Source organism: Ascaphus truei, chromosome 1 (genome assembly GCF_040206685.1).
Source record: "Ascaphus truei isolate aAscTru1 chromosome 1, aAscTru1.hap1, whole genome shotgun sequence".
Taxonomy (NCBI): Eukaryota; Metazoa; Chordata; class Amphibia; order Anura; family Ascaphidae; genus Ascaphus; species Ascaphus truei.
The window spans coordinates 149,305,887-149,318,186 of record NC_134483.1 but is presented as its reverse complement, the minus strand read 5'-3'; the positions used below and the strand labels follow the sequence as shown (position 1 = coordinate 149,318,186).

Here is a 12,300-nt window from a genome sequence, read left to right as displayed (position 1 = left end):
AAGTTGCATGGGCAAAAAACGTATCTACGCCTGTCTCCAGGAGAATCATGGTAATACATTAATGCGGGTCACATTATTCTAGGAATCACAGGAAGAGTTATGGGCTGTTTGTCTACTCTGAGCTATTTTGAGTTTTAAAAAACTATTCACCATCCTCAGTCATAAATGTCACAAGAGATGGATGAGTCGGAGTGAAGGACACCCACAAAAGGTGGGACTCAGCTTTGTGACAGAGGTAAAGGGACGATAAAAACCATTCATGTGGGATATGAAATTAGAATTCGGGGTTGTTTGATGCCAATAAACACGTGGATTCTCTTATGTCAACTTTAAACTCTCCTTGAAGGATCTGATATTGGTACGCTGTGGTAATGTATTTTGATTTTATCCTATTTTCTGAAACTGTCTGCATTATTATACTGTATGTCTTTGTAACATTTTGAGAGGGGGGGAGATGAATGAGTTATCAGGGTATCTGGAAGTATTAACCCTTTACATATACACAAATCACATGCTCAAAGGTGTAGGGTACGTGACAGGTTGTTTTAGACTACTTACTGTTCAACATTGTTGGTACTATATAAAAATAAATAATGATCATGCAAATGTGTAAACAGATTTAACTGTAATGTAGCTACGTACAATTATAAACAACCCAAAATTGACTGATATAAAACCTATTCGACAAAGGGACAGAAGCAAATTCTGTGATGAGGGTTTAGGAGGGCAGCATGCACTGTACCTGAGAGATACAGCCACGTCACTGTTATTAAGATGCATCTCATATTTATTTAAGATAATGCAGCATAGTCAGTCATTGTTGATTGTTTGCCTGTCAACTCCTTTTATCTGCATTAACCTGGAACAACCACACAATATTATAAACACCACACAAACAATCCCAAACGGAGGAAGACGGAGAAGAAAACAAAACAGAAAAAACACACGTTGTTTGTATCAGACTTTATTGCATCAGCAATTGTCTTTAAAATATTTAAGTCAGAACAAACATAGAATTATTCTCTTTCATGAAACAAAATATATAAACTATATTCCTTCTCGTTTTTTATCTTTTTTTTTTTTTTTAAAGTATAGAACATAGAATTATATATATATATATTTAGTACAATCACCATAGAAAAGCATAGCAACATTGGACAATAGATCAAATCACACAGGAAAACAGTCATTAAAGTTACAATTCATCTACTTTAGGTTTGTTTTCCAGCAGGATTGTTTTACTGAATTCCAGCAGTCGAAATGCCCACACAAAGTAACTCTTGCTGTGTCAGGGGGGAGTGGATGGTGGTGAACCTTTAAGGCTGCTGAGCGCTGCATGAATCCTGAAATGTAGCCTGGACTCCATGGAATAGTCTTTATAGTTGTTTCTGTAATGACATAGTGACTGTTTAGCTATGTATCCGTCTATCACGTATTTGTGTCGTCTTTATACATGCATACATGCAGGCCAGCATAGAGGAATGCCTAGGATCCCACTAAAGAACTGGGCCCTGGAGAGTTGAGTGGGTGTGACACTGGCTTGTTTAGTCGGTTTCACATGGGAGTAAAGGGGGGTCATGGCACCACTTGTTTAGCGGGAATAGGGGATGGGCCATTTCGTGGCCACAAAGTGTTGGACCTCAACGTTTCAAGGTGCACAGAGAGGTGTGACATGCTGGGCCCCAAGAGCATAGTTAGCAGGGCCCCTTCACTCACTGGAACCAGGACACTAGGCCAGCTTTCCTTACAGTCGTTAACCCTGCTTACAGTCTTTCTGTTGACGTACTATGAATCATCCTCATTGACACTGATATTGTCTGCAATATATTATTGAACACCAAAAAAGAGATTTAAATCACTATTGTATGTTAGATGGTGTAACACAGTTAATGATGCAGTATCTTCCCTTCCTTAGCTTCATTAAAATGTTTCTCATGATATTGGCTGTGTAACGTCTTGTGTCTTAAGTGACATACATGAACTGTTTGTGGAGTTAAAATTGGAGTTGAAGTATATAAAAGATGAACTGTACTTCGTAACTGTAACAGGGACTTATCACTGTTTGAGAGAAACTGACTCTAAATCCAGCAGGGAGTTGTTTAATTGCAGACAGGCAATTAACTAGACTCCACCTTGCCACATTAGAGCTCTAAGAAAAGTGTCCTGTTGGAAACAGGAGAGAGATTCCATACTGTATAGCTCACATTTGGGCTGACAGGAGAGCAGAGAAGCCTGCACACAGACACTGTCTTGAGCACAAAGGTTGTGCGGAGATCAAGACACCAAGAGACCTATATTTCCTGAACATAGAGGACCCAGGAACCTGCAAGAGACTAATGGAGGGCCACCTGCTTAAGGTACCTCCTGAGACTTTGGAGTGATTGGAGGGATATTCCCATTACCAGCCTGTCCTGCAGATAGGGTATGGGGAAGTACGTTAGCCCTTATAAATGGGTGCGGGAGGGGGGGGGGGGGTGGTTGTTATTTTGTTGTTTTTGCATGTTTTGCCTGGGTAAAGGAACAGGCTCAATAAAGCCAAGATATAATTTCACCCAAATCGGTCTCAATTATATGTACCTCTGCACACATCTCGTACAGTAACCAACTCTTCAACTGTGAGAACTTAGCTTTCTAAATGCAGACAATTTTTTACACTTTCCACTACTCCTCATATCTTTCAATACCTGGGAACTCTCTCCTCCTACCTTTCTCCCCTCTGCATCTCATTATGACGTCCCTATTGCTTTTTATGTTTGCCGTTTCCTCACTCCTTTATAAACTTCCCCACTCTCCTTCTAGCCACATTTCTTCATATCTCTTTTCCTCCACCCTGCTTGTGCCCATAGACTACACCACTACCTACAACATTCTTTCCCAAGAACTTTTATACCCCTTCAATAAAAAGCACCCACACAAATTCTCTCTCGCTAGGACCCAGCCATATACACACCTCTCACCCACACCTCGCTGCTTCCTCTTTCCCTGCTAATGGTGTTAACATATCTAATTTTATCCCGACCAACCTTCAAAAACTCACCTCCTTAAATGAAGCATCCCAATAGCTTTCACTCATGGCTACTGTTCTACACCCAAGGCCGCTCCTACCAACCACTGTGGCCAAGCACTGCCATCTACAGCACATATTCACTCACCTGCTGTCTCTAAGTCTCCCAACATAACACTTGGATTGTAAACTCTCTGGGGCAGGGATTTCCTTTCCTATTGTCTGACTTTGCTGCGCTTATTGTATTATTATAATTCCCTGTACGGTATTGTCTATATAAAGCGATGGTTACACGGTCAGCGCTATATAAATTAAGATATACATACATGCATACATAGAACTTAAAGAGTAAATTAAAGAGTAAATCTGTGGGCTGATGTAATACCACTCGTAGCTGTAAATGTAAAATAGTTTTGCATGTCGGAAAGCTGAGCCATTATTTATCTATACAGTAAGTATTTGATTTAAAATTGCTGCATGGTGATTGAGTCAGACCTCACACACAGTCAGGTGCCTTCCAACCTACACAGCACACAGGCCGGATGGCACGTCAGTCAGCGCTAGATACTCGGCATCAAGAGCCTGAAGTTTTCTTCATTCTCAGATTTATTTTGCTCTTTTCTAATTTGGCTTCAGTCATTTCAAGAACTTGAATATTTTGGAGATTTATGGATTTTTTTTTTGTAATTTGTGCCTCGTTTGTACCTTGTAAAAACTATAGAGGTTATTGGCCTTTTTTTTTTCCTTCTTTGTTTTCAGTGTCGGACATAGAAGAAGTTGCACATATGTTCCTCAGCATTATACATAAGATTTAATTTCTGTCTTTATTTGCTTCAGTATTTACTTGTCTCAAAAAAAAAAACATGTCCATTTATGTTTTAGGTTTTTTTAGCTTTCAGTAACTTTTTAATTTAACATATCTGGTATTTGACTATACCTCTATCTTGAGAAAAGTATTTGTCTGATAATGGTCTTTAAACTCTAAACAGCAATCTGGTTCAATTGTGGAACTCTTCTAACTATGTTAATGGCTCTTAAAACAAATGGTACACTTACACTATTATTTCTAAAAAGCTACCCGTTAATGTCAGCTCCCATGTCTGAATCTGTACAGTATGTAGATATACTATCTGGTAGAGCTTGATATGTGGGCGCCTTCTGATTATTTTGCCTTCGGTTTTCCGACTAGAGAACTTACTTTGCAGTTTCAATGAACTTAATGGCTTTTTCTATATCCCCTTGCTGTTTGTACAGAAGTCCCAGTTCATAGAAGGTAAATGGCAGTAAATAATGGTCATACTTCAGCCTCTTTTCACTGCAAAGTCAGAGGAAAAAATTAAATAATTACAATGTAATGATAACATAGAACAAGCAAAGTTTAATATGGGTGCTTCAGAGATCATGCGGTATAAGTTTCTATGTAAGTTTGACCATGGATGTGGAGTTTACAGTTTAATCAGGCAAGCCTTCTTACTAAAGCAAGATAGAGAAAATAGGCTAAAGCGCTCCAATAGAGAGGGACCGGAGGGGGAGTGAGAAATACAGGGAGAGGGAGAGACTGGGAGAGGAGTGTGAGACTGGAAGAGTGGAGAGAGTGAGAGACAATGGGGGGAGGGAGAAAGAGACACACTGGGGGGAGGGAAAGAGAGAGTGGGGGGATGTAGGGGGAGACACCGGGGGGTGAGGGATAGAGAGGGACTGAAGAGGGAGTGAGAAATACAGGGAGAGGGAGAGACTTCATGCTTCCTGCATCAGCGTGTGTGACATGGGGAGAGGGGCTGAGTTAGACTGGGACATGGGGGGGGGGAGACTGGCACATGGGGGGGGCGAGACTGGGACATGGGGGGGCGAGACTGGGACATGGGGGGGGGCGAGACTGGGACATGGGGGGGGCGAGACTGGGACATGGGGGGGCGAGACTGGGACATGGGGGGGCGAGACTGGGACATGGGGGGGGCGAGACTGGGACATGGGGGGGGCGAGACTGGGACATGGGGGGGGCGAGACTGGGACATGGGGGAGCGAGACTGGGACATGGGGGGGCGAGACTGGGACATGGGGGGGGCGAGACTGGGACATGGGGGGGGCGAGACTGGGACATGGGGAGGGCGAGACTGGGACATGGGGGGGCGAGACTGGGACAGGTGGGGCGAGACTGGGACATGGGGGGGGGGCGAGACTGGGACATGGGGGGGGGGCGAGACTGGGACATGGGGGGGGCGAGACTGGGACATGGGGGGGCGAGACTGGGACATGGGGGGGCGAGACTGGGACATGGGGGGCGAGACTGGGACATGGGGGGGGCGAGACTGGGACATGGGGGGGCGAGACTGGGACATGGGGAGGGCGAGACTGGGACATGGTGGGGTGAGACTGGGACATGGGGGGGCGAGACTGGGACATGGGGGGGCGAGACTGGGACATGGGGGGGCGAGACTGGGACATGGGGGGGCGAGACTGGGACATGGGGGGGCGAGACTGGGACATGGGGGGGCGAGACTGGGACATGGGGGGGGCGAGACTGGGACATGGGGGGGGCGAGACTGGGACATGGGGGAGCGAGACTGGGACATGGGGGGGGCGAGACTGGAACATGGGGAGGGCGAGACTGGAACATGGGGAGGGCGAGACTGGGACATGGGGGGCGAGACTGGGACAGGTGGGGCGAGACTGGGACATGGGGGGGCGAGACTGGGACATGGGGGGGTGAGACTGGGACATGGGGGGGGCGAGACTGGGACATGGGGGGGCGAGACTGGGACATGGGGGGGGCGAGACTGGGACATGGGGGGGGCGAGACTGGGACATGGGGGGGGTGAGACTGGGACATGGGGGGGGTGAGACTGGGACATGGGGGGGGTGAGACTGGGACATGGGGGGGGTGAGACTGGGACATGGGGGGGGTGAGACTGGGACATGGGGGGGGCGAGACTGGGACATGGGGGGGCGAGACTGGGACATGGGGGGGCGAGACTGGGACATGGGGGGGGCGAGACTGGGACATGGGGGGGGGCGAGACTGGGACATGGGGGGGGCGAGACTGGGACATGGGGGGCGAGACTGGGACATGGGGGGGCGAGACTGGGACATGGGGGGGGCGAGACTGGGACATGGGGGGGGCGAGACTGGGACATGGGAGGGCGAGACTGGGACATGGGAGGGCGAGACTGGGACATGGGGGGGCGAGACTGGGACATGGAGGGGCGAGACTGGGACATGGGGGGGGCGTGACTGGGACATGGGGGGGGTGTGACTGGGACATGGGGGGGCGAGACTGGGACATGGGGGGGGGCGAGACTGGGACATGGGGGGGCGAGACTGGGACATGGGGGGGCGAGACTGGGACATGGGGGGGCGAGACTGGGACATGGGGGAGCAAGACTGGGACATGGGGGGAGCGAGACTGGGACATGGGGTGGTGAGTGAGACTGGGGCATGGGGGGTGAGTGAGACTTGGACATGAGGAGTGAGTGTGAGACTGGGACATGGGGAGGGAGTGTGAGACTGGGACATGGGGAGGGAGTGTGAGACTGGGACATGGGGAGGGAGTGTGAGACTGGGACATAGGGAGGGAGTGTGAGACTGGGACATGGGGGAGTGAGTGTGAGAAGTGAGTGTGAGACTGGGACATGGGGGAGTGAGTGTGAGACTGGGACATGGGGGAGTGAGTGTGAGACTGGGACATGGGGAGTGTAAGACTGGGACAAGGGGAGGGAGTGTGAGACTGGGACATGGGGGAGGGAGTGTGAGACTGGGACATGGGGGGGGTGAGTGTGAGACTGGGACATGGAGTGTGAGACTGGGACATGGGGAGTGAGTGTGAGACTGGGACATGGGGAGGGAGTGTGAGACTGGGACATGGGGAGGGAGAGACAATGGAGGGAGGGAGAGAGACACTAGGGGGAGGGAGAAAGAGAGACACCCAGGGGTAGGGAAAGAGAGTGGGGGGAGGGAGAGACACTGAGGGGAGGGATAGAGAGGGACCGGAGGGGGAGTGAGAAATACAGGGAGAGGGAGAGACTGGGAGAGGAGTGTGAGACTGGAAGAGGGGAGAGAGGTCCTGCGAGGTTCTAATGTGGCGGGAAGAGAGAGATTAATAATACAGCAGAAATGGGGACGCTATTAGACAAATATCATAATATTTATTTTTAAGTGATGTAATTTGTGTTATAAATACTTTTTTTGTAGACGCGTGGCGGGGGCGTTACAAAGCTGGTTCGCCTTCATTGGCTGAACCAGCTCACGTGCGCTGACGTCATGTGATTTTAATTACATCAGGCAGGGGGGGCCCGAGAAATTTCATGGATGAAAAGGGGGGCTCGGCATAAAAAGTTTGCCCACCCCTGCTCTAGCCCTTATTATTCTTAGCAGTGCACCGTCATCTTTTCGCCTCTTTGTGGGACCGTCTTTCTTGTAGTCATAACATAGCCTTTGCACACAACATTAAGGTTTTGCAATAGCGTTCTACTCAAGGAATGATTAACATGTGTATTCATAGTTAAATAATGCATAAGTAATGCACAGCAAGAACTCCCTAAGCGCAAACTCTCCTCACATGTAAAATAAATTAGAATCAATAAAGTGCAAGTGAATACACAAGTGCAATGGAAAAAATGAATGTCCACTCACTTGGTGGATTGGAATGGAAAAGGTAGCCTAATTTGGACGAATCAGCAAATGCTATACGAGATCAGGAACTCCCCAGGGTCATAAAATGGAAGAGAAATATATAGTACAGAACAGTTATAAAATACACAAAATGAGTTGTGAGCCCAAATACAAACTCACATGCTCCACGATTTTAAAAGGCGCTTTGACCACTCTGGGTCACGGTGTCAGCGCTCTGCTCAAACGTAGCTGTTGGATAGTAGCTGCTGGCACTCGGCTGGCTCTGGTCTTGCAGAGTCACGCTTCCGGGTTTCCCCAGCGGATGATGTCACAGCTTCAACAGAGCCAATGGAAGCCTTCGGTTCGGTTATAGCTTCTGTAGAGCAGGGAGCAGCAGGCAGGGCACACACAACGCTCGGAATAGCACAGGACCACCCTACGCATTTCGTTCTACTGCAGGAACTTCCTCAGGGGTGCACCCCTGAGGAAGTTCCCACAGTGGAACAAAACACGTAGGGTGGTCCTGTGCTATTCTGAGCATTGTGTCTGCCGTGCCTGCTGCTCCCTGCTCTACAGAAGCTGTAGCCAAACCGAAGGCTCCTATTGGCTCCATCGACGCTGTCACATCATCCGCAGGGGAAAGCCGGAAGCGTGACTCTGCAAGACCAGAGCCAGCCGAGTGCCAGCATCTGCTATCCAACAGCTGTGTTTGAACAGAGCGTCGACTCTGTGGACCCATAGTTGTCAAAACGCCTTTTAAAAACGTGAACCATGTGAGTTTGTATTTGGGCTCAATGCTCATTTTGTGTATTTTATAAAAAAAAACTTCTGTACTATATATTTCTCTTCCATTTGATGATCCTGGAGAGTTTCTGATCTCGTATAGCATTTGCTGATTCATCCAATTGGACTACCTTTTCCATTCCAATCTACCGAGCGGACATTCATATTTCCATTGCACTTTTGTGCATTCACTTGCACTTTAATTATTCTAGTTTATTTTACATATGAGGAGAATTTGTGCTTAGAGAGTTCTTGCTGTGATTTATATTAAGGGTGTTGAGAAACACCCTTCTACTAGCTGCATCTCTCCCCATGTGGTGATTATCAATATATTCACTATTGAATGTTCACTATATACAGACATGCCCCGCATTAACGTATGCAATGAGTCCAGAGCATGTATGTAAAGCGAAAATGTACTTAAAGTGAAGCACTACCTTTTTTTTTCACTTATCGATGCATATACTGTACTGCAATCGTCATATACGTGAATAACTGATGTAAATAACACATGTGTGACAGGCTCTATAGTCTCCCCGCTTGCGTACAGCTTCGGTACAGGTAGGGAGCCGGCATTGCTGTTCAGGATGTGCTGACAGGCGCATGCGTGAGCTGGCGTTTACCTATTGGGCGATATGTACTTACTCGCGAGTGTACTTAAAGTGAGTGTCCTTAAACCGGGGGTATGCTGTACATCACTTAATATTTGTCACTTACTCAGGTGTTTAGGTGTGCGCTTTCCTTTTGTTGCATAAGTAATGCACAGAAAGATTCATTTTCACAGTTAGAACATAGGTGGGAATGCCTTGTTCATAACCAGCTCCATTTGGCTTGGACAAGTCAGTGACTTTCTATACCTCAGATACCAAAAATGTGTAAGCTTTGCAAGAAAAGTCATCTATATTGACATAGTATGCACAGTGCTGTGTGCATTGCTAACTTTCCTTTTAATTCAGTATTTTAATTGAATGCTATTTTGAATCATTAGTTCATTCTCCGGTATTCACCCATCTCAGTTCTTTTTCCCCCCGCTACGGGGTTTTGTGCAGATTTGGCTTTTATTGGCATGTATTTTGCCTCATTAGGAATATGCATTACTTTTATTTCTTTGGCGTTGATACTTAGAACACAATCTGAACAAATGGAAGAAAAAAAAAGTATGTTTCTTAAACTTATGGAAGAATTGCCTACAAAGCCAATTTGTTTCAAATAAACTACACAGTGAATTTCCTCTACATGACATACATGTTGAAAATGCACTCATCATATGTTTTTTTTTTTTAAAGCTATTTAGATTCATTGCCATATAAAACATGCACAAAGTTGATTAAATTATGGGAGGAAAAACATATAGCGGTAAACATAATACGAAATGTGAATAGTTGACATTCTCCTAAACTTTTTATGTGCCCATTATTGCAGGTACGTACGTACCTCTGTATCACTTGATTGAAACAAAGCTCAGCTTGTAATAGTCTACCCAAGTGCTTCAAGCAAAGACCCTTCAGCAACTGAACTAAGCATTGGTCATCTGGAAAATATTCTGTTGCGTCTGCAAGAAGAAAACATGGAAAATAAGAACAATATTCTTATTCAATAGGAATTAGAAACAGTGCTATAACAAGTACCGTGCAAAATGATGCATTGTTTCCCACATTCCTCACACTTACTAATGAAGTCAAAATATAACCAAATTAGTTATGATGCAAACAGTTAATTGTATATAGCAAGGAATTCGAAAGTCCTTCTACATCTGTAGGACAATGATCTCCGGAGTCGCATCTGGAAACGTTTAAAGCCGCAGCTCCAGACAGGACACTGCCATGACATGAATCTAGAGATAATGGCATTTGTTTTGCCAAAGATGGGTGTAGCAGGGGAGTTATCCCTGTTCAGGTAATGTGCCTCTAATCCAGGAGTGTGGTGGTTAATTGCTGGTAGTCAATTAACAAACACCACCTGCCTGATTAGAGGAAGAGAGACTCCTTAGCTCACACCTGAGCTGAACTTGGAGACATTTGTCTTGAGCCCTGCCAGAAGAAACAGCAGAGTTGCTTTCAAGACACAGGGGAAACTTCTAAACCGGAATGCTGACACACCCTGAGGAAAAGGGAGTTGAACCAGGGACAGAGAAGATTTTCCCTCCAAACCACAAGGAACAGATAAGACTTTCATTTATGAGACTTCTTATATCTGCTTAATTCATGCTATATGTTTGGGGCTGGGAGACATGCTTATTTAAGGGAGTTGTGAACTGCATAGTATTTCACTAGAAATACTCCCAAGTGAATAGAAGCTTTGTTTACCCCTTGTTTGGCTGGTTTCCTGATGTTAAGGAAACAGGCGCAATAAAAGGCTTATTTAATTTCACTATAATCAGTCTCCCTTGCATACCTCTGTGAGCGTCCGCCTACAATGGGATTAAATGATGGCCCTCCTGACATTAAAATAAACAAGCTACTTTCAAAGGCATTCTTTGGAGGGTTCTGCAAGGTTCAGGGGGCGTGGCTAAGAAGGTATTCCACAAAATAGTACATGTATTAAAAATGAGAATTTCAAGTGAGGACCCCTATTATAGACAACAAAGTTTGGATATTTGTAATCGTTGAAAGGAAATGAATGCAATAAGGCCAGAAACTTGAGGCTTAGGAGACGGAAAATAAGGGGGGGATCCCATAGGGTGTTTGAGAAGGTGTTCGTAACAACATTTACAACAACTGCGAATCATTAAGGAGAAGAGAAGATTGCCCACCAACTCCATTTGTAGTTTGCGCCTGAGGTTTGTTCTGCTCGGCTTAGGAGATGGCCAGGGACAGATATCCATTTGTCACTCAAATTTAGGAGCATGACAGTCAAAATTAGTCTTGTTACTTTCGCCAAACTCATCTGAATCTATTGATATGACTCACATCTAAGTATTAGAGAAATTAAGCTAAGAGTGTTTCTACAGTATATTCAGCCAGACTCTAATGTCAGAAGAAAATGTTTTTATTTAGTTTTTTTTCTGTCATAAAAATATCAGGAGAGCTCATTTAAAAGAGGGGTGGGTCTAACGTTGTTTCAATGGGGACAACATGGTACACAGGTTTCACCCAGGTAATATGAAAATCAGAATTCAACAAGAGGTGTGTTGTGGGATCAGAGACATGAATTTTCATTTTCTACTCCAGTGAACTCTATGGGAAAGACCTATGACATATAGTAACATACTATATAGTGATTTCTTTTTGTTTTATCCTTTTTGTTTAAGAAACTATTCTGCATGTATTGTAACTGTATGTTCTTGTAATAATATTCTTCTGTAATCTAAAGCACTGTATTTTTATATACATTAAAACATTTAATAAGTAATGCTTGAAGCTCTGAATGAATTGTTTGCATGCTCTGTAGAGAGAAATTAAAAATGTTGGACACATTTTGCTACAACAGATATTTCTGTGTTAAGTGCATAGTTTTTCTATAATAAACCAGGACCTGAATCTCTGCAAATGTATTTGATATTTCTTGAATGGTGGCAGCAGATGGATAAGACTGCAATTGAGCAAGGGGTTAATATTAACTAATTGAAAATAACTTGCGAAGGCGAAAGGTGAGTTGGCTAGAGTAGCCATGTGTATTAACCTTGGTTGCATATCTAAGTTAAGTGCTCACAAGTGTACTGTTCATGACAGATGGTATATTGAGATGGATTGATGGAAGATATTGTTCATTTGAGGGACCCTTGTGAAGGTGAAAAGTGGACCAGCTAGAGAACTATGTACAGAATTAACCCTTGTCCCGTATGCAGGTTGGGTGCTCACAGGTGTGCCATATGGGACACATATCATCATTACACGATTATAAGACTTAATGGCACTCAAAACCTGTATTGAGGATTTATTGAAATCTGCATGAAGGGCTAAGGC

The 12,300-nt window shown here is 45.2% G+C and overlaps 1 protein-coding gene across 2 annotated transcripts in view; it reads right to left on the bottom strand.

Annotated features, from left to right (window-relative positions):
• Positions 1–1,002: 1,002 nt before the first annotated feature.
• The window catches only part of TTC39B (tetratricopeptide repeat domain 39B), a 115,977-nt gene continuing 104,679 nt past the window's right edge, over positions 1,003–12,300 (bottom strand). The window contains exons 16-18 of one of the 2 annotated variants that reach the window (XM_075595841.1): positions 9,830–9,947; positions 4,203–4,319; positions 1,003–1,388 (exon numbers count right to left, since the gene is read on the bottom strand). In XM_075595841.1, coding sequence (XP_075451956.1) covers positions 1,289–1,388; positions 4,203–4,319; positions 9,830–9,947 — 335 coding nt within the window. In that variant the 3' untranslated portion in view covers positions 1,003–1,288. The remainder of the gene's footprint in view (positions 1,389–4,202; positions 4,320–9,829; positions 9,948–12,300) is intronic. The other variant, XM_075595831.1, reaches the window with a different exon arrangement.